General features: G+C 41.5%; 1 protein-coding gene and 2 long non-coding RNA genes across 3 annotated transcripts in view; 2 read left to right on the top strand and 1 right to left on the bottom strand.

Annotated features, from left to right (window-relative positions):
• Positions 1-8,009, top strand: part of LOC124394388 — a 30,657-nt gene extending 22,648 nt beyond the window's left edge. The window contains exon 3 of the long non-coding RNA XR_006927486.1: positions 7,786-8,009. This is a non-coding gene — a long non-coding RNA (uncharacterized LOC124394388). The remainder of the gene's footprint in view (positions 1-7,785) is intronic.
• robo1 (roundabout, axon guidance receptor, homolog 1 (Drosophila)) overlaps positions 1,527-25,992 on the bottom strand; it is a 285,171-nt gene continuing 260,705 nt past the window's right edge. The window contains 12 exon segments of the mRNA XM_046862548.1: positions 1,527-2,167; positions 3,076-3,281; positions 4,219-4,467; positions 11,879-12,034; positions 12,132-12,347; positions 12,350-12,612; positions 12,691-12,927; positions 13,010-13,145; positions 16,038-16,145; positions 16,979-17,323; positions 20,567-20,721; positions 23,443-23,485. Of these exon segments, the coding sequence (XP_046718504.1) occupies positions 2,153-2,167; positions 3,076-3,281; positions 4,219-4,467; positions 11,879-12,034; positions 12,132-12,347; positions 12,350-12,612; positions 12,691-12,927; positions 13,010-13,145; positions 16,038-16,145; positions 16,979-17,323; positions 20,567-20,721; positions 23,443-23,485 (2,129 nt within the window). The 3' untranslated portion in view covers positions 1,527-2,152.
• Positions 1,710-3,874, top strand: LOC124394387. The gene is made up of 3 exons (XR_006927485.1): positions 1,710-1,837; positions 3,082-3,351; positions 3,860-3,874. It is a non-coding gene; the product is annotated as an uncharacterized LOC124394387 (long non-coding RNA).

Below are 25,992 nucleotides of genomic sequence, written 5' to 3'. Positions count from 1 at the left end.
GTTATTTTTTTACATTTCTATTTTTCCCAGTACAGGTTCTTTTTACGTTCTGCACGGCAGGCAAACAAAGTAGTTAATAAGTGGTACAATACGTTGGGACGCTTTCAGCATGTACACATCTGCTTTTTTCATTCTGCAGTGTCTTCTGTGTTGTATGGAAGCCGGTTTCCACCACATTCCAAAAATAGTTTGCTCAATTCCGACTTTATTCCTGGCAATTCCGATTTGATTTCTCGCGATTCTGACTTTTTCTTGTAAACATCTAACATTTCTGGTGCATCCACTGGTACTCATGTTGTCGGCCTGACGTTTAAAGCTGTTGGTGTATGAACAAGGCTCCTCTGCTTGATCCGTTACCTCCAGAGCTGATTGTTAGTTTCCTCCATGGATGTGATCATGTGTAACCCGTTTTATTTACAATGTGTTAAACTTTCTGGCACTACAGAGCGTGACGCTGCCTAAGTGGCTAAAAAAAAGAAGTCAGAATTGCGAGAAATAAAATCAGAATTGCGAGGGGGGAAAAAGGCTGACTTACGCAAACACAAGCTTCCATAGTGTTTACCTGTCCATAAGTGACTAAAGATTATGTTCCCCACGTACATCATGAACCACTGATATCAGTTAAACTCAAACAGTTGTTTTATTTTAAGGGCAGAAAAAAATGCAGTTTTCAGGTTTTGTTGCATTTGTTTACAGGGAACTTAACAAGGACCAATATGGCGGCAGCACTGACATTCTGATGACCTCAAATAACCGGTATTAGAAGAATAGAAATCCGCTTCATGTCTTTGGTTCAATCCGAGAGATTTGCGCGTATGACAGAAAGCTGATTGGCCATTGCATGTTTGTCTCATTTGTAGTCGTTATACAGGGAATTTTATTTCGACTAGCGAGAGAAAAAAAAAAAAAAACACACTTAAGTGCCGCGGGCGAATTAAAGGTAGCGTTGAGTGGACGTCTGAAAATTAAGACCCGTTTCAAAAAATTTGAGGCTTCAAACAGTGAATTTAAGACACTTAGACTTTTTATGACCTCGTGGAAATCCTGCTCAAGAACAACGCAACACAAATCAGTTCAGTTATCTTTGTTTATTGTTTTTTTTTTTGTTTTTTTTGTTTTGTTTTTTTCTTTAAGAAACCAAAAGAAAAAAAAACAATTTGCAGATGCCCTCTGAGTAAACACAAAGCATTTTCTCTCCTCCCAGCACAAGGCCACGCCCCCTCCCCAAGTCCTCCCAGATTCCCCTTTCACGTATAGGTAAGTGCATAATGTAGTGAACGAAGTTGTGCCGATGGAACGATGCGCAAAAAAAAAAACGATTCTGAGAATCAGGATGCGAGAAAGTCGGAGGAGGGAGGAAGAGAGGGATGAAGGCTCATGTTTCTGTTCGTTCACCTCCGTATTTTTGTAAACAGCTTCTCTTCTTTTTCCGCTACGGCAGGGTTAACGAGGCCTTTTGTCATACGGTACCTGTTGGTTTTTTTTCTACTTTTTTCCCCACGTAAGACAAAAAGGTTAATCGATAACATGGTTCAAAATAAAGTTTAGTGATTGTGCTTTTAAAACCAAACAAATAACAAACATCGACAGACGACAAAATAACAGTGCATTACAAGGAAAAGAAAGAACATCTTCACTGTGGCACTTTTTTTTTTCTTTTTTTTTTACGTGGAACTGTTTTAAACCATTTTACAACCGGGATGGATGCGATACAAACAATTACAGAATAATAAAAATAATTTTTCCAAAATTCAGAAATGATCCCAATAAGGCAAGGAAGACGAAATTTGACGTACCACACAAGTTATAAAAGACACGTATGCATGTTTATTTACAGGTAAGTCCATCCTTTTTTTCTGCTTGAAGCTAATAGTATTGATTAACAGTAATGTCTGGCACTGAGGACTCGCCTGCATTACCCCGAAATCACACTCAAGCCCCAAATCCCAACCCCCCACCCCCCCTTTCAGACGCATCATTCCTGTATCTTTTTTCTTTTCCCCCATTTGTGAAATGACTTTTAAACGCAGAATTAAAAGAGTTAAAGAGTTGGTCAGTTTTCAAGATCGGTAGTTATGAAAGGTGGTGGTGCTGAGATGTGTTAAAATCGTAGCTCGGTTGTTAAAATAGTAACAACGCGTCTGTTCCGTCTTCAGCTCTCTGTCATCTGAGGAAAGAAAATGGAAAAAAAATAAACATTTCAGGTAAATAGATGCACGTAGTGATCACTATGTATTTTACAATAGTAAATAAAATAAATTAAAAAATTTGCCCAAAGAACATGTACAAAGCGCCCTTAAAAAAACAGACGCTGTTTAACAAACCAATATACATTATACCGTCTGAATAGGGCTTTGATTTTTATGCCATTGTTTGGCCACATGTAGTGTGTAACCACAGCTCATTCTAAGTTCATTTACATTTAAAAGTGCGATCTCACTGATTGTGGATTTACTGATGAATAGGTTGGATAATATTCGCCGATAACTGGATTAATCAACCACTAGTTTTTAAAATGGATACTGGATTAAAAAACAAACAAAATATAACACTGAATGTAAAATAGTACTGTTTTTAAGAATGTCTGTTTAGATTTATGTGAAATAGTTATGCTTTAAAGCTAAATTCTATTTGTAACAATAACTGAAGTTAGTCTACACTTTAGAAGTATTTGTTTGTTCATTTCAACATCAACTAAAAAAAAAAAAAAAAAGTCAATTAAATTTTTATTTTATCTGTTAACTTTAGTTAATGCACTAACATGAACGTGGTACAGCTTGCGGTCTCGCGTGTCAAATCAAACAGCACCTGACGTTCATTCAGTGATTCGCCTCTAGAGGCCGGTGTCTTACTGTATAATGGCAATGGACCTGCTCAGGCGCTCCAGTGCAGACGCAACCAGGAAAAACTATCGGTATGGATTTGTGCTGATCAACTACCTAATTAATTGTCAAAACTGGTCGAACTCTAATCCGAAACACACCGAAAATAGAGTTTGGGGGTAGCAGATCAGTTCCTTGAAGAGGATCTTTTTCTAATAGTCTTCTGTTTTTAAAACACTGTGCACTGTCGTACCTCCAGTTGCTCCTCTCCTGGCTGAAAGGCTCCTACGGTGTTGAGGCTAATTTCAGCAGCATTTCTGCCACTCCCAGAGACTCCTTCACCTCTCCTCCGGCCTCCAGATCCTCGTGACGATATGGAACTGGAAGAGCTCGGCTCTCTCTCGCCCCGGGTACTGTGGACGCCTGGAAACGAGGGCCGACTATAGGGCACAATGTCCCCTGGAGTAGGACACACACCAAAAGACACATTTAAATAACCTGGACTGGTCACATTCGATATGAAACATAGGTAATGCTCTCTCTCCCACTCTCTTCTATAATGGGGTTATGTTGCTCTAATACATTCAGCAGTTTAGTGCAAAACTTTGTACACCCTGACATTCAATGAACAGCATCCATCTAGACATTTCTTGCTGTAGAATGTATTTTTGAATTATGCTTTAATAAACACATACTCAATGAGCACTTTTGGGAACAAAGTAGGTACTTGGTAACTTCTGGTTATGCTTTTTACTAGCGATCTCCATAACTGGATCTCAATGCATAGCCTACAATACTTTAAAAGATACATATGAAGCAGCTACGGATGTGAAACCATTTCTTTCAGTTGAATGCAATATGATACTATTCAATTTAATACGGTACAGATAGCTAACTTTTAGCTCTTCAGTTCAGACAGACAGCAAATCATCAATTTACTTAAATGCCTTCTGACTTCTAATGCATGCAACAACAAAAAAAGAGAAATTAAAAAAGATTCAATTAAACCAGATGTTCTTTTCCCTTTCTGTCTGTAGGAAGATGCAGCTCTACCTCTGCCATGTTAATTTGTATTCTATGTGACTAAATAATAAAAGTGCATCTACAAAAAATCTATTAAATATATTTTTTTACCGTTGCAAATGTGTTAAAAACGATGCATCGTGATACAAACGCCAACTCGTATCCGATGCACACTTTTTTTTTAATCAATGCATCATTCATTTATATGCCGCTGCACACAATTGGTAAATCTTACCATGACTACTTTTCATAAGCAGTCATCTATTTAATATTTGTGGAAGAAAATCACGATTTGCAGTCACTTGGGGACTAGATAATCATTTTGCCGTAGTCTGTTTTATTCGGATGAAGTGGAAAATGTAGAGTTCACTACCTGGGCCCTGGTGCCCTGCGCTTGGCTCTGGTTTGCCGGATTTCCCTGCTCTCTGAGCCCTCTGTCTTTCTTGAGCGTCTCGGCGCTCCGACGAGCTGTTCCTTGTATCCGAGGCATCTCTGGCTTTCTTGTCCCTCTTGTCCCTGCTCTCGGCGGAACTGGACCGCCTTCCCGTCTCCGCCGCAGCCTTGGCTGGGTGAGTCGGGGACTTAAGCATGGCCGGAGGTGGGATAGGTGGTGGAGGAAGATCTGTGCATTGGGGGGACAATTCGTTTTTAGCAAGTTCGTATGCAGTGTTTATTTGAGATATGTTACCTTGTCCTCCAACACTCTTGGCACTTTTCTATAAGAGGTTTTGCCCTTCACGGCCAGAGTGACAGCGTGCTAATTTGACACCGGCACTCATTTGTCTAGCACCTGCTAGGTGTGAGAGAAGCCGAGCTCTGCCCCTTGATGCCAGCTGCACACCCAAAGTCCTTTCTACAGTCCTTGCCACATGCAGCCAAGCAAACCATAAAGACCTGCTGGCAAGGACTGATCATTAGCGGCTGCAGCAGCGAGTTTTGCTCGACTGCCAAATTTGTATTCTCTCCAGTGTATAAAAATCAAAGATTTTCCCCTGAATGCCCTCGAAGTTGAATAAAAACAGCCAGCCTTCTATGTTTATTCAAGACCCTGAGGACATCGTTTAAAGCCTACAGTCTGCGCTATAGTGAACGAGGAAAACATAATTCCATTTATCACACACCAGACTTGTAATATAAACTTCTTATTGTTCCTATTGTAATACTGTACTTCACCTCAGCTTTGGAATATGATGTGTATGATGTGTGTGAGTGCAGTACAGTTTGTTTGGTCAACACAGGAGATCTGGAATAATAGTGGGTGAGATGCTTGTTGAACTTCAGCCCGAGATGTGGTAAAAATGGTGGGTGGGATTTTTGGTAAGCTCCATACTGGCGATGTAGTAGAATGAACCCCAGCTGACAAGAAGGCATGTCGAAAAGCATGTAACGTGATTGATCCCATCTGTGTTTTATTACAGCCAACCAACCGTTATGTGCATTTTCCTTTCAGTAGCTGCTTTGAGCCAGAATCGAATAAAACCGACTGAGTTCATACAACACACTGGCATTGAACAAGGACGGTGAGGGGCCTAAAGCTTTTTATTTTTCATTTATTTATTCTATGAAAGCGGCAAAGGAAAAGAAAAAAAACTCTCCCATTGTCCAAATCCCTCTACATACAACTGTAGTATAGTATGAAATCTTAGCTTTGGAGTAAGATAGGATGAAAGTAAGTACATTATTGTGTTCATCCTGACCTCTGTAATGCTCAGGGTTAATTCGGTGAAGATCGAAAAAGGGCAGATTTTTTCTTCGCCCAAATTCACTCTGAGCATTACAGAGACCAAAATGAGCACTTACTTTGGTCATCTTCCTCTCCAAAGCGATGATATAGCATTCTGTACAGTACAGTACAGTGTGGTATGTTACTGAAGTGTGATGTTTAGATCTAAACTCTTAAGTATGAGAGGATGAAACTAAATGCACCCCCTGTGTTAGGCTTGATTGCTTCAATGTGAAATATGATGATCTAAAAGGGGCATGTTTTTACCCCAAAATACACATAGGCTCTTACCTGTTTTAATTTGACCCTCTCATTTAGTTTTGTCACCTTGCGCTTTAAAGTGATATATAATATAGAATTATAGAATACTGTAATATAGTACAGTACAGAGTGGCATGTAACCCAGGCATTAGGGAGGCACAAGCCAGTGCACTCTTAGTGCCGGTCCCAAGCTCGGATAAATGGGGAGGGTTGCGTTAAGAAGGGCATCCAGCATAAAACGTGCCAAATCAAGTACGCGTTTCATGAACCAGAAATTCATACCAGATCGGTCGAGGCCCGGGTTACCAACGACTGCCAAGAAGAGATAGCTGCTCATCAGGGATAAATACACATTGTTGTGAAAAGCGCTTTGGAAATAAACTTGACCTTGGGCTGTTCTCGACACCCACATTGGCCACCGACACCCTGTAACACTCACCTACCCATCTATTATCACCTACCTACCACATTCTGAAGCTAGGTTAAATCAGTGGTCCCCAACCCCCGGGCTGCAGAACAGCACCGGTCCGTGTGTCAGTTGGTTCCAGGCCACACAGAAAGAATACATAAATTATTTCCGTTTGATTTATTATCTAATTCTGAACGGTGTTTTATTTTGGAAAATTACCGGATTCTCTCCGCCACATCTGTCTATGACTCATTCATGATGCATGTCATGATGCCTCGGTCACATGTCTTACCTCCATCCGCTACCTTCTTAAAGGAGCTGCTCCGGCCGCTAACACATAATACATTACCGCAGTGGATTTACGTTTATTATAATATTTAGAAAATACCAGTTTTTTTTTAATGGTTGTATCATTTTTTGTTGTATTTATCCGCCACACCTTAAAATTGAAAATATTGTCTGACATTAAACCGGACCGTGGCGCAAAGAAAGGTTGGGGACAGCTAACATACCGCGTACTGTAACTATTGCACAGTACAGCATAGACTTGCGTGGACCTCTGCTCTGAAACCTTCTAATGCACAGGATGAATTTAGCAACATGATTTTTGTTTTTGAGGCATAAAAGGAACAGAGTCACAACGCTCTTCTTTTCATCCTACCACTTTCCTCTCCACTGCTGAGTTTATTTGTACTTAATCAGGGACAATGCACAGAGAACATTAGTCTAAGAAAGAAGAGATGTCATGTGCCAGGTTATAGCAAAAAAAAATGCTAATTTCCACCTGCAGTATAGAAGAGATAGAAGTGTGACTACAGTAGTGTAGTGACGTGTTGTATAGGAATTGTATAGCTTAGATATTAGATCTAGAGCGTGATAGGGTGGAGCTAATTGGAGTCCTGTGTTTGTTTGTGTGAAGTTGCTGAAGATGTGATGGGGCAGATTTTTAACGCCGAAAAATACCAAGAACTTGCCGTCTTTTCCGGGGGAAAAAATATAAAATGACCCTCTTGGATCTTCACAAAATTCACATCATGCATTAGGGAGTTGAACACCAACACAGGAGTGAACTCAGTTGTAGCTAATCTCACTATAGCATACTACACTTTAGCACAGTGTATATAATACAGTAGGCTATTATTGTATGGAGGTGTGATGCTTAGATCTCAGGACTGGAGCATTGCAGGATGAAACTAAACAAACCCCCCAGATTTACTCTTTGCATTACCCTTGGTTTAGTGTGGTGTTGTGTTAGTGTGGCATAGTGCAGTGTTAGATCTCTAAATTGGGGCATGCAGGATAAAAGGATGTGAACTTCCTAATGCAGGGGTGAATGTACTGTTACTCCTCCCTCCTTCCAGACTAAACCCTGCGAACGCTCTAGACATTCCACCTGAATGTTTTTGTCGTTTAATAAAAGCAGAAAGCCTCGTGCACCATGTTTATTCATGACCCCGAGGTCGGTGTTTAAATCCTACAGCAGGCTCCTGTCGATAGTGAGCGAGGAAATCGGACGCAATTCTTTTTCTTAACGTATTTCTTTGCAGGCTCTGGATCGGATCGATGCTCCTCCGTCAGCACGAGGTGACCGGAAACTGCAGGGTTTATGATGAGTCCCTGCTTTATAGAACACCTCCTGGAATTTTTAATCCCATTACAAGGGAGAAAAAAACATGGCGCACGAAACACATGGGCTGTATAACAGGTTCTATTAAAGATCCAAACCCACCGGATTGGATTTCTGAATGCTCGAATAAATCAACAAATCATGCAGGTTCTCTGTTTCTCTTCTCTATAAGGATAAAAATACTGTATAAATCACATTGTATGGAGTTTGTGGACACCTGACCATTAGATTGGTTTGTGCCTCCCGTTCGACATCATGTCCCCATTTCCTTTTATAATAAGCAACATTCTTCTGGGAAGATGTTCCATTAGATTTTGTAAAGATTTGTAGTTGTTATTTGTATGAAGGTGAGGAGGCCTGGGTGATGTCACATTAATCCCAAAATGTTGAATAGGTAAATAGCAGATCTTCCACTCCAACTCATGTAAAGCATCTCTTCATAATGCTGGAACAGGTTTTGGTCTTCAAAAGAGAAATTTGAATGCTTTAAAATTATGTGCCTCCAGTTTTGTGGGAACAGTTTGAAGAAGAACCACATACGGCTGGAAAAGGCAGATGTCCCAATACTTTTGACCACATACTGCAGGTGTGTACCTTGTAAGTGATACTGATGCACCACATCTTCAAAGAAGGGATTTGTACTTTCGGTTATGACGCTAAACCCAAAATCCTAAATCCGTGGAGTCTTCTCATAGAAGCACACAGTCATTCTCCTTCACTTTACTACATACACAATTTATGTGAAGTCCATCACGCCAAACAAAAAAGGAAAGGAAACATAGGCATGTGACATATCAAAACGCTCATCCGACCGAGCAGAATCACAGGGTGTGCTTTGTGGTGAAAAAGAATCTTTTGTGTTCAAATGTATTATTATTTTCATTATTATTACTGAAACTGCTACTATTATTAATTGTGTTAGAGTGACCATGATTATAAATCTAATTCATTTAAAGTGTGAATGTGTGTGTGTGTTTGGGCCGAAGAGAAACATCAGGAGCAGGAAATAATAAGCTTGTTCTTGCGCGAAGAACAAAATTAACAGAAGGTGTGTGTGTGTGTGTGTGTGTGTGTCAGAAATCCTGCTGCAGAAAGAGTTTATCACTATGTTGCAAATTATTCCTGTTTTTTAGAGCCTAGATTTTATTTCAACTGTTATTTGAAAAAACTGCTTCTCTCAGATCTTCAGTAAATTCACCCTTAAGCCTAACAAGGGGGTGCACTTATTTTCACATTTCACACCTAAGCCTTCAGTGTTGTCCTTCCTGTATCAATTCACCCCTTAATACCATCATGATGTCACAGCTATAAAAAACCATCTATAGCATAGCGAAAAGCAGTAGAACAGCGTGCAGACAGGAATCTCATACAGCGAGAATGAAGGCCGTTACTAAAGCAAGAAACCCAATGAACACGATTCAGCAATTCTCCTTTCACTGTAGCCACAGCTGCATTGCTCACATGCATCATCTCGATATTAACCTCATAAAATGACCCCGGGTTTCCTCTGCATCTTGTGCATTTGAAATGAAGGCAATTTGTGGGTTTTTGGTTTCCTGGTGGCGTGTCGTTACCGCCGTCATGTGGCTCACCGATGGAATTAACGTGCTGAAGGCCCACATGAAAATTCGTTCATTTCTGTCTATCGAAAGGCAGAGACGCAGTGTTGACAAGCCTCTTCAACACGCAGTTGAGAGGCGAGAAATAGAGATTGGAGAGGAGAAAAGTGTGTGTGTGTGTGTGTGTGGGCTGCAAGGATGAAGGGAAGAAGAGATTACAGGAGAGGAAGGGGTGGGGGGGTAGCTGATCTGAGACATCAGGCCAGGGTCTGTGTGTGTCTGATATTAAATCTCCATGTCAACACACAAGGACAAGTGACTCAATGATGAAGCCTAGCAGCTGACTCGCTGTGTGTGTGTGTGTGTGTGTGTGTGTGTGTGTGTGTGTGTGTGTGCGCGACCTTTCTGATTGCCCCAGAGAAGAGGCAGATGAAACCCAGCCAGCAGATTGCACCACAAATGCCCAGTGTTTACCTCACTGCAGGGCACGAGGTTTGTGTGTGAGCGTGTGTGTATTCGAACAGGAGGGGTATGTGGGAGCACTCGAAGGTAAGCAGGACCACCTGGGGCAGTTTTATTAGTGTGGGAGGGTGGAAGAAATCCCTAAGGACGGTGCAGTAGTCCTGCTCATCCTGCTCTTTCTGTCCTAATGTGGACAGTCTATTGTTGTCGGGTACGTGTGGAGCATGCAGAGGAGCCCGTGTGTGTGTGTGTGAGAGAACAAGTGTGTTTTTACAGCTGATTCGACCTCAACTAAATGAAATGTCCCATGAACCCTGATAAATCCTTCAAAAATCATTCAGTACTGTGTTTTGCTCCAAAAGACCTGGTAGAGCTTATTTTAGGGGGATGTCTTATATTTCTAAGTACAACCCAATACAACCTGTACTCTGATTGGTCATGTTTTTTAGCGTACCTCTAATGCAGAGGCACCCATTCGGGAATTTACAAACATATAGTAATTATAATTTAAATCACCAGTATTAATATTATATTAATATTATTTTTATAATTTAATACATCATCGTGTGTTGCAGCAGAATTCTGGTACTGCCGTAAATGTCGGCTGACGATTTTAACTAGGGCTAGGGGAAACACGGTAAAAGAGTGAGGACCCGGGGGAAAAAAGTGTTAATGAAGGGAAAATTGTCAGTATTGGGTTTAACAGTACACATATTTAATCTGGACCATATCAGAACGGAAATTAAGTGGCAGACGGCACGTTTGTTTAGTCTCTGACTTGCACACGATTTGTACTGCACGTGTGTGAAACGTTGCCTTTACCCGTCATCACCAACGTCTTTACGACAGTCTAGCAATATGGATTCTTATGCTTTTTTTTTTTTTTTTTTGTACAGTTTGAAGAATTTCTTTTAAATGGAGAAAATCCTGACAATTCCACATATCCAGAGAGTAAATGAATGAATGCATGACAGAAGGAATTTATGAATAAATAAAAACAGAATGAATAAATAAATACTTTGTTTTTCCTAAATGAAGACATTTGTTAAAGTAGAACAGTTACGTAGAACATGTTTTTAGAAAATGTAATATTAAATAGAAAACACACTTCTGTATTATCCAAATTGGGTCTAACAAATGTAAACAATTTAATAAAATTTTTCCATTTACTTAATTTTATTTAATCAAATTAATTTATGCCTTTTTAATTGATTTAATTTAATACATTTGCATTAATTTGATTTATTCCATTTAATTGTTAATATTTTTTTCTTTACATTTTTTTTATTTAAATTGTTGATGCTCAGAAATGTTATTAATAAACATTGTTAATAAAAAACGACACGCAATTTGATATTTTGCATTTTTTCCCCCTAAAACCAAAATTAAACCAAACCATGACTTAAAAACCGAGTTACTTGCAGAACCGTGAATCTTTTGTACCGTTACACCCACAGTACATTGCAGAGTCTGATATTCTATAAATGTCTCATGCTTAGGACTCAATTCTGGAAACTGAGAAACTAAGTGCACTCCCTGGGTTCTTTTCTAACTTCTTAACGCACAAGGGTGAGTTTGGTGAAGAGCTGAAATGATCTGAAGATCGGTCTGAGGTGCGAAGCCATTTTTTTCAAAGCCAATATACTCCGTGAGCCTGAACGTTCGACGTAGATTGGGAGAAACAAGAAAACAAGAGCAAGGAAGAACCATTCTAACAAAGCCTGAATACAGATCGGACCAAACACACTCACTGGTGTGAAGTATGGGGGACTTAAATCGAAGGCTGTACGCTCACCTGAGCTGAGGACCAAACCCTGGTCGCTCGAGTCGCTACAGTTTCAAAAGGCATACGGCATATTTTGTAACTCGCTTGCATTCGCTCTGCATTCAAACTACACCCAAGACATTCTTTTGATTTGACTGATGGCATATTCCCACTGTTTTACAATTGTTTAGCTACTAGGAAACTTCTTTGTGTGTATGAGTACGTACCGTCTGTGAAAGCCTCTCTTCGTTGGAAGTGTCCAGCTGTCTGCTGCTTCTGTTTCTTTGGAGGTCTTTTCTGCACCACGGCTGCACTCATATTACTATCCGTAGAAAAGGGACTCGCTGGACGGTGGCATGAAGGCAGGTTTTGGTATTTCCGTGCTGCGGAATATCCGACTAATTAAGACCAAGGCACCAGGAAACATAGAGCTTGCTACTTTTCGTGATTATAAGAATGAGGTGAGCGCAATTCCGTTACCTCCCTGGCCGGTGTAGTGCGGCGGACCTCTCCCAGAATGCTTTGCCACACGGAAACCGGAGTACTCGGCGGCGGCAGCGGCGGCTACGGCCTGTGCAAAGTCGGCGTCGGTGAAGAAAGAACCGTCAGACGAGCTGATGATGCTGGAGCGTCCCGATGACCCGCTGTCTTCCTCGGATGCAGAGCCCCAGCCGTTGATCATGGATCCGGTGACGAGCTGTCCAGCTCACAGGTGCTGGATGCCGGCGTCTGGTCCAACCCACGCAGTGCCAGCCTCGTGTGCAGGGCATGCTGATTCCCGGAGACGGGCGCATAAGGGTATCTCTGGTGGACGAGCGGCACCTCTGCATCCGTCTCGTCTCCTTCTTCCTCCTCGTCCCCCGGGTCATCAGTGTCCAAACCCAGGGGGCTGGAGATGTATCCGTAGGTGTGAGATGGGGAGACGGGGCGTGGTGGTGGAGGAGGGCTGACTAACTGTCGCCTGGGGAAACAAACAAAATAAGTGTTGCTAAGAGGAAAAAAATGGAGAACAAAATTAAAAGTGGTGTATTCATTTTACCTGCGCTCATGTAGGATCTCTGGGTTCTCCATGAGCATGGGCTGGATCTCTTCGTGTGGCGATGGCGTGAGAGTGGCAGTAGACTGGTGGCTGTAGGATACAGCGGCAGGAGATGAGGCCGTGCCTCGGACCGGAGGAGTAGGTCCTCGTTCCATTTCTGCTTCCTCTTCTTCCAACTCATCAGGCTGTAAGTACATGCGGGACGGAGGGACCGGGCACTGGAGTTCGGCCTCGAAGCTGAACAGAGCGTCGCATAGACACAGGTTATTTTCCATCAAGGGAACGATCATTGTGTGTTTGATGTTGATAGAAACCCCACCTGTCATCCATTGAGATGCCGTAGTCCTGACATGGAGGTGGGCTGACAGGTGGAGGAGGCAGGAGATCAGCCCAGTTCATTGGGTTCTGCTTGGGCACTTTAGGATTTCGGCCTCCTTTTTTCTGCCCCTGACTCCCTGTATTGACAAAACGCAGAACACACACATTCCCATCAGCACCATCAATCCCCATCTCATCATTAATCATTTCCAGGATAAAAATTAAACCACGTTACCAAACACAAACTTGTTTCTTTTTATTAATTATTTATTTTCCCCCAGAGCTAAACGCGTAAGACAATTTTACACTTTGGCACTAACAGCGGCACCTTAATCATTTATATGGTGTAAAAATGCACAAGCACATTATCCCTCTTTGTAATTAACGCCTGCCCCCTCTGAAAAAAAAAAGACGCTGTTTTTCAAAGCCAATACCCTCCGTGGCTCACCGTTCGACGTAGGAGGAGAGGAAAAGAAGAAACCAGAAACGCAGGCATTAGAGCACAATTTACAACAAAGCATTAGGATTTGGAGCCAATGAGCTGTGAGGCCTCTACACACCAAAGCCTTTGCTTTAATTACCTGAACCGCGGATACTATATAAAAATAGATAGGACACATTATCCTGGCAGCCTTGCGTGCACGCGGTGAAGAATGGACACCATTTGTCCTTGTCACGCAACAAACACCAGCTCTCTGACAACATTATCCCCAACGTTTTTTATGGACGGAAATGAAAGCCGGGGTAATTAATGACTTCGAGAGGCGAGAAAACCCCCCAGAACAGTGCGTGTGACAAGGTGCAATTTGGCCTGCGAGGACTTGCAGAAGAATGAGATTAGCATTGAACGGAAATTTAAACCGAGTAAAGGTAAACCGAGATGCTACGGATCTGCACACCTGATAGAGCAAAAAAAATTAAATAAAAAATAAGACCCCACGAACGTGCTCTATTCATTTTGGTCGGGCGTAAATGCTTTTCTTTTGTGTCCTGGAATTTAGTAACCCGTCCTGGAAAAGCAATTTCGATGTGTCAGCAACTGAATATGATTTATTACTCTTAAGATGTTGCGTTTCAAATTGGACTTAAAGGGCGGTATGATGAAAAGTCCTAACAAAGGCGCTAATAATTAAAATCGAAAACCTGCTTGACTGATAACTTAACGCTTTCTAATTATTCTTCGTTTAACCGCTTCCACTCGCACGGGTTGTTCGATGTAAAGATGATAACAATAAGGACAATACGTACAACATCTCAGCAGTATATATTGCAGGATAATTTATCATGAGATTTATGTCATATCATTGGTCCCCTCTGTCTCAATTTGGAGAATGTAGAGGTTAGAGTTAATGTAGCTGTGGTCAAGGCACTTTGTTCCAAAGGTTGTGAGCTCAAATCCCAGGATGACCAAGTGGCTACTGCTGGGACCCTGAGCAAGGCCCTTAGCTGCTCAGTTGTATGAATGAAATAACCATAAGTCACTCTGGATAAGGGCATCTGCTAAATGCCTTAAATGTACATTATATTAGCCCGCCACTATCCACAATCCCTTTCCTAAACTTTTACGAATCCTTTCTGAAGAAAGCAGCTGATATTAAGAAAATAATGTGATTTTCTTGGCCCAAGCACCCAGCTGTACATTTACACATGAGCTACAACTGAAATTTTTGACCATATGAGGAAAACCAAATGGGCAGCAGGGTGCCAGAATGATTTGAGCCAAATCTGGTGAAGATCAGACAAAATTTGGAGGAGGAGAAACAGGTTATGGAAGTTCTACTGCATTCTAATATTTTCTCCTTTCTTGTATTGCAACTTAATTTTCTGATCTCGAAATAACAAAAGCCGTTTCCTTGTAATCACGACTTTTCTGGGTATTCGGCGTAAAAGCAGCCTCCTTCTCAAGTGTCAGACACAGAGCTTTTTCAGTTCAGTCCCTGATCAAAGAAAAAGCGAATGTGACCATGATGCTGCCCCAAGGACATGCTCCTATGCCGAATACACATAAAAAATAAGTACTGATCACCAGGAAACAACTTTTGCTTCGTTGAGATGACGAGAAAATTAAGTTGTGATAACGAGAAAACAAGAAAGAACAAAAAGATATTATAATATCATGGCCTCTAACGGCTTAGCAAATAGTGCGACTGATTAACAGCCTGTTTGACAGGTTATTGTATTTTTATTGTATATAACATTTGAGCAGTAGGTGGCACCGGCAAAAAATATCTTGAGTTGCCTCAGGTCATGGTTTTGGAAATGGCAACCAAATTTCGTGTCGGTTTGCAAAGCCATTGCTGAGATATGTCTTCACATCCTGTTTGGCCGCTTCGCTGGCAGATTATTTGACCCGTTATGGGGCACACTGTTTGGATCATTAAAATTCTTTTGAGAGGTTTTCTGAAGCTGACAAAATGGGAAATTATCCAGCAATAATGTTTGCCAAATTTGGTGATTGGGCAACGTTAGTAGGAGGAATAGCAGATTTTGAAAAAAATCAAGACGGCGGAAACATTAACAGACGTGATAAGGCCCTTTAACTTGCCTCAAACCAGGGAATCCAAGGATGACTTTTGTTTCCACCGATGCTCTTCGACCTCATGCTTATTATAAACATACTTATAAATAAGTGTTGAATTTAACCCAATGGTGGTATGAGAACGTGTTTCAAAAATCTGTCTGAAATTGTGGTGTCTAGACAACTGGGTCAGAAAATGCAGCTCTTGTGAGCTTTTCCCAGTCTGCAGTGGTCAGTATCTATCAAAAGTGGTCCAAGGAAGGAACAGTGGTGAACCGGTGACATGGATGGCCGAGGATCATTGATGCACATGGGGAGCGAAGGCTGGTCCATGTGGTCCGATCCAACAGATGAGCTCCTGTAGCTGAAACTGCTGAAGAAGCTAATATTCGATGGGTCACAAATGTTTTGGCAGCAAAAGGGGGACTAACGCAATATTAGGCACGCAGTTATAAGGTTATGCCTGATTGGTGGCCATTAAGTTATGCCAGGTCTGTGTGTGCTCTCTTACCAGATGTGCTGCTGCCTCGGTCAGAGCTGCTGTAGGAGCTGACGTTGGGATTGGGATCAGGCGCTTGGTTATACGGGATGGTGGTACTGTCTCCGCTTCTATAGTGATCTGAGGCTTTGCATAAAACATAACATAATTAGTAGATGTGATTTTTGTTCTGTCAATAAATGATGATACAGACACTACATTTCATTTAATAAGAGTCAGTCAGAAATTTTCTTTTAGGCCCAGCGCATGTTTTTCAGACTTTAGATTAAAGAAACATACAGTATACTGACATACTAGCATATCAACGTGATTACATACCATGTGCTTGGTTTGTCTACCCTTTTTGTTAAAAGCAGAAGCATTGTAAACCTGACTATATACTGTATATATACTTTGTCCTTTAGAAACACAGACACACAATTACAAACAGTGCATGCTGTTAGCCATCATGCAAAATGCCCATTTATCATCAAAAGCCAAAAACAATTAGCTTGCAGCTTCTAAATTGATGCAATCTGCCATCCTGTGAAGCTCTGCAAAGACCTTTCAGCTTACATTACAGCATCGTGTTTAGACGGTAATCTTAACGCCATGAATACAGCATCGGAAAAGACAACGAATACCCCAGAACCAGCTCGTAATTTCACCACCGTGAAAAATCAAATGTAGAGAAACAGTGAAAGCTGAGCTTGGGTTGGTCACACAAGAGGGAAAAGGCAAAAAGAAAGTAACAGAAAGTGGAATGTGGGGGAAAAATATATGATTGGCAGCAAATGAAGACGTCTGAATGACTGAAAAATATGGGAAAGTGATTCATCATGAACAAAGCAGTAAGTGCTCAAGTGCACACATCAATCACAGATAATGAAGCTCTGGACTGACAGCATGAAAAACCCTATGTGGAGGCAGGGTATCTTCTGCCCCCACCCTATTAGGCCCTACCCCAAACTCACCCTTATTTAATTTGTTCTGCTCCAAGATGCTGTACTGCAGCTGTGAGGTCACTTCCTGTTGTTTCTGAGGCGTCCCCTGGCTGCCCTTCCAGTTCTGTTTGTCGTTTAGGTCGGTTCCACCCATGTGGTTGGTACCCAGGCTGGACTGAATGAGCTGAGTGGTAGCGTAAGGCGTGGGCTGCCCCGCGGGCCCCACCAATCGCCCGTCCTTTAAGTTGGGACTGTTGAACGTTTTCATCTCATTGATCTTGTTGGACAGGTCGACGTCTCCGTACAGGGACGAGTCAGGCACCAGGAGGTTGCTGGGTTTGTTGTCCATCTGGCTGTAGTTGGCGATGCAGTCAGCTGAATGAACGGAGAGGGGAGAGATCTGTCTATTTCAACTGAACGTAGTAATGTACGAAAATACGAAAGGATACGGAGATGCTAGCTAGGGAGGCTTAGCGACTAGGGTACTTTCTCATTGTTACTGGGAAATTAGACTTTTAGATTTATGGCATTTTACAGATGCCCTTATGCAGAGCAACTTACAATTACAACTAGGCAGTTAAGGGGTTTAAGGGCCTTGCTCAAGGGCCCAGCTGTGGCAGCTTGGTAGAGTGGTGCTAGGATTTGAACTCATGACCTTCTGGTCCAAAATCCAATGCCTCAACCAGGGAGCTACAACTTACCCACTTTCAAGAACGCAGGGTTTGTTTTTTACTTTTGGATTTTCCATGAAGTATGATTATTAATGATGGACTAAATTCTAAAGCTGGATAAAGACAGAAGAACATTTTAGGAATTGAAAAAATGTACCACTGAGCAGGAGAAATGTTATCTCAGTGGTTAATGCTCTGGGTTACTGATCAGAAGATTGAGGGTTAAAGCCCTGGTATCGCCAAGCTGCCACGCTTGGGGCCCTTAAGCAAGGCCCTTAACCTTCTGTGCTCCAAGAATGCTGTATCATGGCTGACCCAGACCTCTGGACCCATCTACCTAACATCGTTGGGATATGTAAAGAAATAATTGTACATGCGACAAGTATAAAGCATCTTTCTTTCTTTCTTTCTTTCTTTCTTTCTTTCTTTCTTTCTTTCTTTCTTTCTTTCTCTCTCACTCACTCACTCACTCACTCACTCACTCACTCACTCACTCACTCACACACACTCTCTCTCTCTCTCTCTCTCTCTCTCTCTCTCTCTCTCGCTCTCTCTCTCTCTCTCTCTCTCCCTCTCTCATTTCAGTGTACTTAAAAATGACTACAGTTGCTGTAGGAGCTGAAAATGTTGAAAAAGCCTAAACAGGTTTAGACATGTCCAGCAGTTAAGATAGGTGGATACCAGGACAATATTCCTGACCTTCCCAGTAACCTCCAAACCATCACCTCCAAGGATTTCAAAACTTTGCAGCTGCATACTGTTCAGTTCTATTCGTTCTTTTCGTTTGCGCTTTCACTTATTCGCTTCCTCCTGCTCTGTGCCAAACCCCCTAACTGAAGCTTTGAGTGGCAGTGCTGTTTTAAAAAAAATTATAACTTGACATCCAATTTTCCCCTCACTAATAAAATATTCAAATCCTACCCAGGATCAGAGCTTTGGGCTCTGCTGTAAATACCACGTGTCTGCCGTCGCTCGTTGCTCTCAGTACTGTCACGACGAGGGATATTGCACCACAAAAAAAAGTAGTAGGTCCTTTCAAAATCTCCTTTCAGGAGATGTTTCTCAGATCCAGTTAATTTCCTGAAGGTTTTAGTGCTTTAGGTGAGAAGCTGGCAAGCTTTTTCACACGCTCATGCTGTGAGTGGGCATGGCATTTATCCTTCCTCCCTTTTTTTTTGGAAAAAGGTGTTTGGGATAAAAGCTCAAGTTAGCAGTAAAACACACACTTCATAAAAGGAAGCGGATTAGGCGTGCAGTGAAGCGCTTTCGGCTTTTGCCTGGACTAAACTGTGGCTAGGAAAACAGAACCCGGTAAATGGCGCATATACTGTATGTGTTCCAGCGTTTAAAAACCCAAGCTTGTCACTGTAGGACCATTTGGGATGCTTTTTATAATCAACATCTTTTCTGAACCAATATCGAACTCCACACCAGCCTTCCAGTGAAGCTTTAACAACCGCTACAAATCAGCCGTATATCCCTACTGTAAACTTTAACTACAAATATCACATGCAAAATCAACTTTATTACACAAGTGGAAATAAATAAAAAACCTGACAAGAAGATACACGATGGAATTATTAAATGAGATGCACTTTTTATCCATTTCTAGTTACGTGTAATGTTGTGGAACGTTTTTATTTTATGGGCACATCCCGGAAGTGCTTTGTTGAAGGCACCTTTTATTTTTTATCCCTTTGGAGTTACGTTTAATGTTCTGAAAACATCTGTTATGTTATCAGCTACAAACATACACTATATTGACAAAAGTATTGGGACACCTGAAATACTGCCCCATATATATATATATATATATATATATATATATATATATATATATATATATATATATATATATATATATATATATATATATATATATAATCAGTCCCCAATGCTGTGTATTGTGACAGTAACAGCTATATAATACAGCTATACATATTTATATTTATTAGAGGTGTAACGTACACAAAATTAACAGCTTGGTGCACCTCGGATTTTTAGTCATGGTTTGGTACAATTTCAGGGTGGGGGTGGGGGCTGTCTGGAGGGAAGCAAAACATAAAATTGCTTTTAACTTTTTATTAACGCAGTCTATTATTATTAATATATGGGATCATTAACAGTTTACATATTTAAAACAATCTTGAGTCCATAGCACTAGTGTAAGGCGCTAGCGCTATGGATCCTTTAGCATTTTCATGCATGCGCAAAACAAATCGTATTTCCAGTACGGGGTGAGCAGCCACAGAGACACTGCGCTTACTCTAGTTTCTTTTTTATACCCATGGCATTGTTGTGTGTGTTAAAATGTAAACATTTATAAAAAATGCTCAAAGTGTGAAGCGGAGACTAAACAGAGACTATATATATATATATATATATATATATATATATATATATATATATATATATATATATATATATATATATATATACTTATTTAACCTGCCTTGATGTACTGTTCACATGTGGGTTTTTTTTTATTAGAATGTTGTTCCCCCTTTTGCTATTGCACCCGAGGTCTTGCTGACAGGTTTAAAAAAAATATATATATATATATATATATATATATATATATATATATACCTGGAAGGGCTCTATCACACTTTCCGCACACTCTGCCTTTTTAGATCACTTATTTTTCCTCCATCACCATTACTCTCAGACATACAGTAGGCACACACACTCTCTCTGCCTCTCTTTGACCTCTGTAACTGCTCCCTGTTTCCTAAATAAGGAAGCACTTAGGGGAAATTGCATTTAGACACTACAATATGGAAATCAGCTAACAAATTTGATTAGCTGGGAGAGTGGGCAACTATAAGGGCCAGGGCTACCTTTTATTCTCTGTCTGTAACAGCCCTGAGTTAACCTTCAACGCAAACACACACACACACACACACACACACACACACACACAAATATACATTCAGCGCAGACTCACCAGGGCGACTGTAGGGGGCCAGGTTGCTGTCACTGTTGCCGTTGCTGGAGGTGCAGCAGTTGATGCTGCAGTCGTTCTGGTTGGAGCAGTTGTTGGGCCATGTATCTGCTAGCCAAGGCTGTGTAGCCGAGTCGCTCATGTTCAACAAACCAGGCCTGTACGCGCACACACACACACACACACACACATACAAAATCAACTCTGTGTTAAGGTCATATAACCTTAACACGAATTATGTGTTTGCAAATTGATACAAGCTGGAAACCTTTGGAACACAATTGGCTCTCCTGTCTTTTGTGCAATTTACGTCATTAGTTTTTACAAAAAAAAAAACAGATTTGAAATATCCATTTAAAATAAATAAATTCGTCTCTAATAAGTGAGCCTGAGGCAGAGGTGTTGAGGAACGACTTCCTGAGAAGACCAGAGAAAAAAACATCAAGGAGAAGCGCAAACCTTCGAGCATAATAAAAACGTCATTTAATACCAATATTGCATTGATTTCTTAGAACATTACACTCGTAGACTCGTGCATGGTCAAGACAAGTAAATGCAAATATGCTGTTTTGCTTTTTCTTAAAATAACTCAAAATCAGAATCTAAACATTAGGTTTCGGCAATACTTATACGGAAATGCAATCTGTGTCTATTAGGGATGATAAAAATCACCTATTCGCATCGGTGCTATGAAAGTTAACGGTGCAATAAGTGATGCGATTCGCATGGTGATGCACAGATACATGATGCATTAAAGATACATATGAAGCAGCTACTGATGCGATACGATTCAACCCCATGCAGTGTGATCTGATTTCAATTCGATTTAAAGCAATGCGATTCGTTGCAATGCGATGCAATGGAAAAGTATTATGTTATGTAATTCAATATAGTTCTAATTGTTCACTTTTATTTCTTTGGTTCAGACAGACAGCAAATCATTAAAATACTTAAGTGCCTTCTGACTTCTAACGAATTGCCTCTTTCACAAACACGCCTTTGTAGTTAAAAAAAAAACCCCGATGAAATAAAACCAGACGTTCTTTTCCTGTTGTGTCTGCAGGAAGACGCACCTCTACCTCTGCCATGTTAATCTGTATGCTGACTCTCAGGACACGCCTCGGTGTCCATAGCATTGTGATACGTCATACTGAGAGAACGCGCTCGAGAAACAGTTTAGCGACGAGAAATCGATTTACATCGTAAAAAAATTGGTCACAAAATATTGGTCATTTTATAATAAATATAAAATTGTATATGTTTTTTATTGATGCAAATATGTTAAAGACGATGCATCATGATACACATGCCTACATCCCTTCATTAACTTTTATGCCGATGTGAATCTGTGAATCTTTCCTTTCCTAATTGACACACCACACACACACACATTAATATATATATATATATATATATATATATATATATATATATATATATATATATATATATATATATATATATACAGGGACTTGTGCAAGGTCAAAGCTTTAGATGTGAAAAAGAACCTGAAACACAATTAATAAAGAGAAGGCTTCAAAGTTGAACAGCATAAACATCAAAGTCTACGCTCTGCGCTGTGAAATCCTTGACTCGGGGTTAAACCTCCTCTAGGGCTCAGTGCCCTGGATTGGGTTTCAAGTACATCACAAGTGTTCCTGCTTCATTTTATGATTTATGTCGGATATTTCACAATAAAAATCTTCTCTCCTCAAGATATCTGACTCTAGACAAAAGAGAACACGCCCACTAGTACTAGGAACGGCTCCCCAAAACAAGCAACACCAAGTCTTAGTTTGGAGTTGTGGGCTTCTTCCTGTTTTTTTCTCGTGCTTTTTTCAGACTGCATCCTTGTTTTATCATGAAACGCACTCTGAGGAAATTCTGGTCTCGGATTAATTGCACAGGAGCAATATCGAGGTGGGAAGACAGGAGCTTTTGTCTCTGGTTTCTTCCAGGTTTGTTGTACTCCATTTTCAGGACAAAACAAAATCAGCTTTACAAACATTAATACTGCCCCCTTGTGTCCTATATATGCAGTTGCACTGTGCACAGTGTGTGGAAGATCTTCTGCTGTATAGCTATTTAATCCCTTTGAACACCTTTGGGATGAATGTTTTCATGCTGACTGCACCCCAGACCTCCTCACATCTACATCAGTACCTAATTTTTTTTTAACAGCCTTGTGGCTAAATGAATCTCCACAAAATCTCCCAAATCGGGACTAAATGCGGAATGGGATGTTCAAAAAGAAGCAAATACCAATCTTATGGTCAGGTGTCCTACAAACTTTGGTCCATACATAAGTAGATAAGTTCAGTCATCTACTGAGAGCATCGATTTTTTTCTTCCGTGCTTTGGCAAATCAATACTGCAGATCATCTGACTGATCACTGATATACTATGGAACATTTCTACCTTCATAGCCATGTTAAGATTAAGGGGATAACCCTTTCCTGATCGACCATATCTACAGGGCACGAGGGCTGATGAAGGAGTTTTATGTTCTCCAAACTAACTAGAGATCTTTCAGGACTTTGAATGGAATTCAACTCTTCAGGTTATATATAAATATCCGTCCTTATGTCCTTATAAATATCTGTAATGAGCGTAATGAGCGAAAAATCTGGCAAAGAATAAAAAAACTCCCTGAGACTTCAAAAAACCCTGAGAGAAACCAGACTCAACAGGGAACCCATCCTCATCCTCATTCCCGAATGTCCATTCATTACAGTTCCACCATAGTTGAGGTGTTCTGTAAGTCTCCAGACACTGTAGAATTCATTCAATCCTGGAACCAACCCAAAAGGTTACTTACCTTTCTAACACACATCATGTTTCTTTTTTTTTTTCTTTATTTGTCACCCGTTATGACTCACCTGCCAGCGCTGCTCACGGCTTCTCCTCCTCTTTGATAGGAAACTGCAAAAGAACAAGCATAGTGAGATTTATACAGTCGAATTAGGATTGTCAAGTCATGTCTATAGTCGACTGATAGTTGAATCATGCATGTGTGTGTGCGTTTTGGGCTTTCATGGGGGTTGTTACAATTCCTCATAAAAAAAATTTGCCTCGATGTACAGAACATCGCACCACGATATAAAAGAAAATGTATAAAAAAAACATTTTTGTACTGATGGCGGCATATCAGTAGCTCGTAGCGGCCGCTCCGGACCCAACATGGTGCTACTTTCACTTTGTAGCTCGCCTTACACAACATATGGACATCGGAGCAACCGGTGTCCCTGTGTATCCCCGCCGAACAATCCAGGAACTCAGAAACAACCCCAACAACACAATAAACAATGATCTGCGGCAGAAGCTACATGAATCCACGGCCACTTTCTGGACAGCGGAGACACCTGGCGCATGTGGCAGGGCATCTAGGCGATGACGAACTACAAGACAACATCACCTTCTTGTGACCGTGAGGCCTCCCTCCCAGATGTGCTGAACGACTTCTATGCCCGGTTCGAGGTGCAGAACAACATGGCGGCGAGGAAGACTAGGAAGACTCCCAGTGACTAGGTGCTCTGTCTGACCACAGCTGAAGTGAGGAAAACTCTATTAAGAGTTAAACCACGAAAGTCTGCTGGACCAGACAACATTCCTGGCAGAGTGCTCAGGGATTGTGGACAACAGCTAGCGAATGTCTTTACCATCTCCCTGAGCCGCGCCATTGTTCCTACGTGCCTCACAACGATGACCATCGTTCCTGTGCTGAAGAAGTCTACTGTCTCCTGCCTCAATGACTATCGCCCCCTCGCGCTCACACCCATCATGATGAAGTGCTGCGAGAGGCTTGTCATGAGGCACATCAAGACCCAGCTACCACCCTCACTGGACCCAATGCAATTCGTGTATCGTCCAAACCGCTCCACGGACGATCTCCATGACATCTGGCCCTCACCCTCCTAGACAACAAGGACACGTATGTACAAGTGCTGTTTATAGACTTTAGCTCACCATTCAACACAATCATCCCTCAGCACCTGATTGAGAAGTTGAGCCTACTGGGCCTGAACAGCTCCCTCTGTAACTGGATCCTGGACTTCCTGACTGGGAGACCTCAGTCAGTCCGGATCGGAAACAGCATCTCCAGCACCACCACACTGAACACTAGGGCACCTCAGGGCTGTGTGCTCAGTCCACTGCTGTTCACTCTGCTGACTTAAAACTGTGTAGCAATGCACAGCTCAAACAACATCATCAAGTTCGCTGATGACATGACCGCAGTGGGTCTCATCAGCAAAAATTATGTCAGCATACAGAGAGGAGGTGCAACAGTTAACAGCCTGGTGTGGAGCAAACAACCTGTCTCTGAACATCGACAAAACGAAAGAGATGGTTGTTGACTTTAGGAGAGCACAGAGCGACCATTCTCCACTGATCATCAATGGATCCTCCGTGCAGATCGTCAAGAGCAACACATTTCTTGGTGTTCATTTGGCGGATAACCTCATCTGGTAACTCAAAACCAGCTCCATCACCAAGAAAGCCCAGCAGCGTCTCTACTTTCTAAAAAGGCTGAATAGGTTAGCATAAAATACAGGGTGGTTTCAAGACCCGCCCTGTTTACAGGAAAGTACTTTATTTATCTATATTTCAACACTATTCCCTTCAAAATAGTCCCATTGCATAGCAATTCAACGCCCCACAGAGTGCCACTTCTGGAATGTGTCCTGGAAGTCTTCTTTTCGAAGAGTGTCGAACACCTGCGATTCGTGCTGAATCTCCGCAATAGTGTAAAAACGGCAAGCTGATCTTTATCTTCGGGAAGAGGGTGAAGTCCCCAGGAGCCGAATCTGCCAATTAGGGTGGGTGCGAAAGTAAAATCACATTGTTTCCTCCGAGGAAATTATGTGCGAGTGCACACGTGGTCAGAATCGCAGACGTGGTAACGCATGTGGTCAGAATAGCACCGGTTGCACAGTTTTACAGAGGATTGTTAATATTTTTGCACACTGACTTATGAAGGTCAATGCTCCCTGTGACTGTGCTTGCAGCCTTGTGCTGCCATCTTTCCGAAACCACCTCATAAACCCCCCACTCTCAATGCATGCCTCCCACCCTTACACACACATACAGACACACACAATATTGTGAAAGATATCCTACGGCAGACGCGTTACTACCCACGATCCTTCTCTGTATAGCCACGATATTGGTGGTTCTCAGATCTCTGAGTACGTTTTACAAAAAAAATTGGCCTAGCTAGTGTTGGCAGCTGAGCGTTTGGCGATGCTCCACTGGGGTTTCACTTAAATCTTGGCAGAAGGTCTCTGATCGCAATCGAGATCCGTTTCCATTCACTGGAGAATTGCTTCACTCCAATCAGTTCTCTTTTCCTTTCTCTCTCTCTCTCTCTCTCTCTCTCTCTCTCTCTCTCTCTTTTTTCTAAATGGCATTTGTAGTTGCACGGACGTCAA

Source organism: Silurus meridionalis, chromosome 12, assembly GCF_014805685.1.
Source record: "Silurus meridionalis isolate SWU-2019-XX chromosome 12, ASM1480568v1, whole genome shotgun sequence".
NCBI classification, from domain to species: domain Eukaryota; kingdom Metazoa; phylum Chordata; class Actinopteri; order Siluriformes; family Siluridae; genus Silurus; species Silurus meridionalis.
Note: the sequence above shows the minus strand (reverse complement) of the source record. Positions and strands in the feature narration are given on the sequence as shown.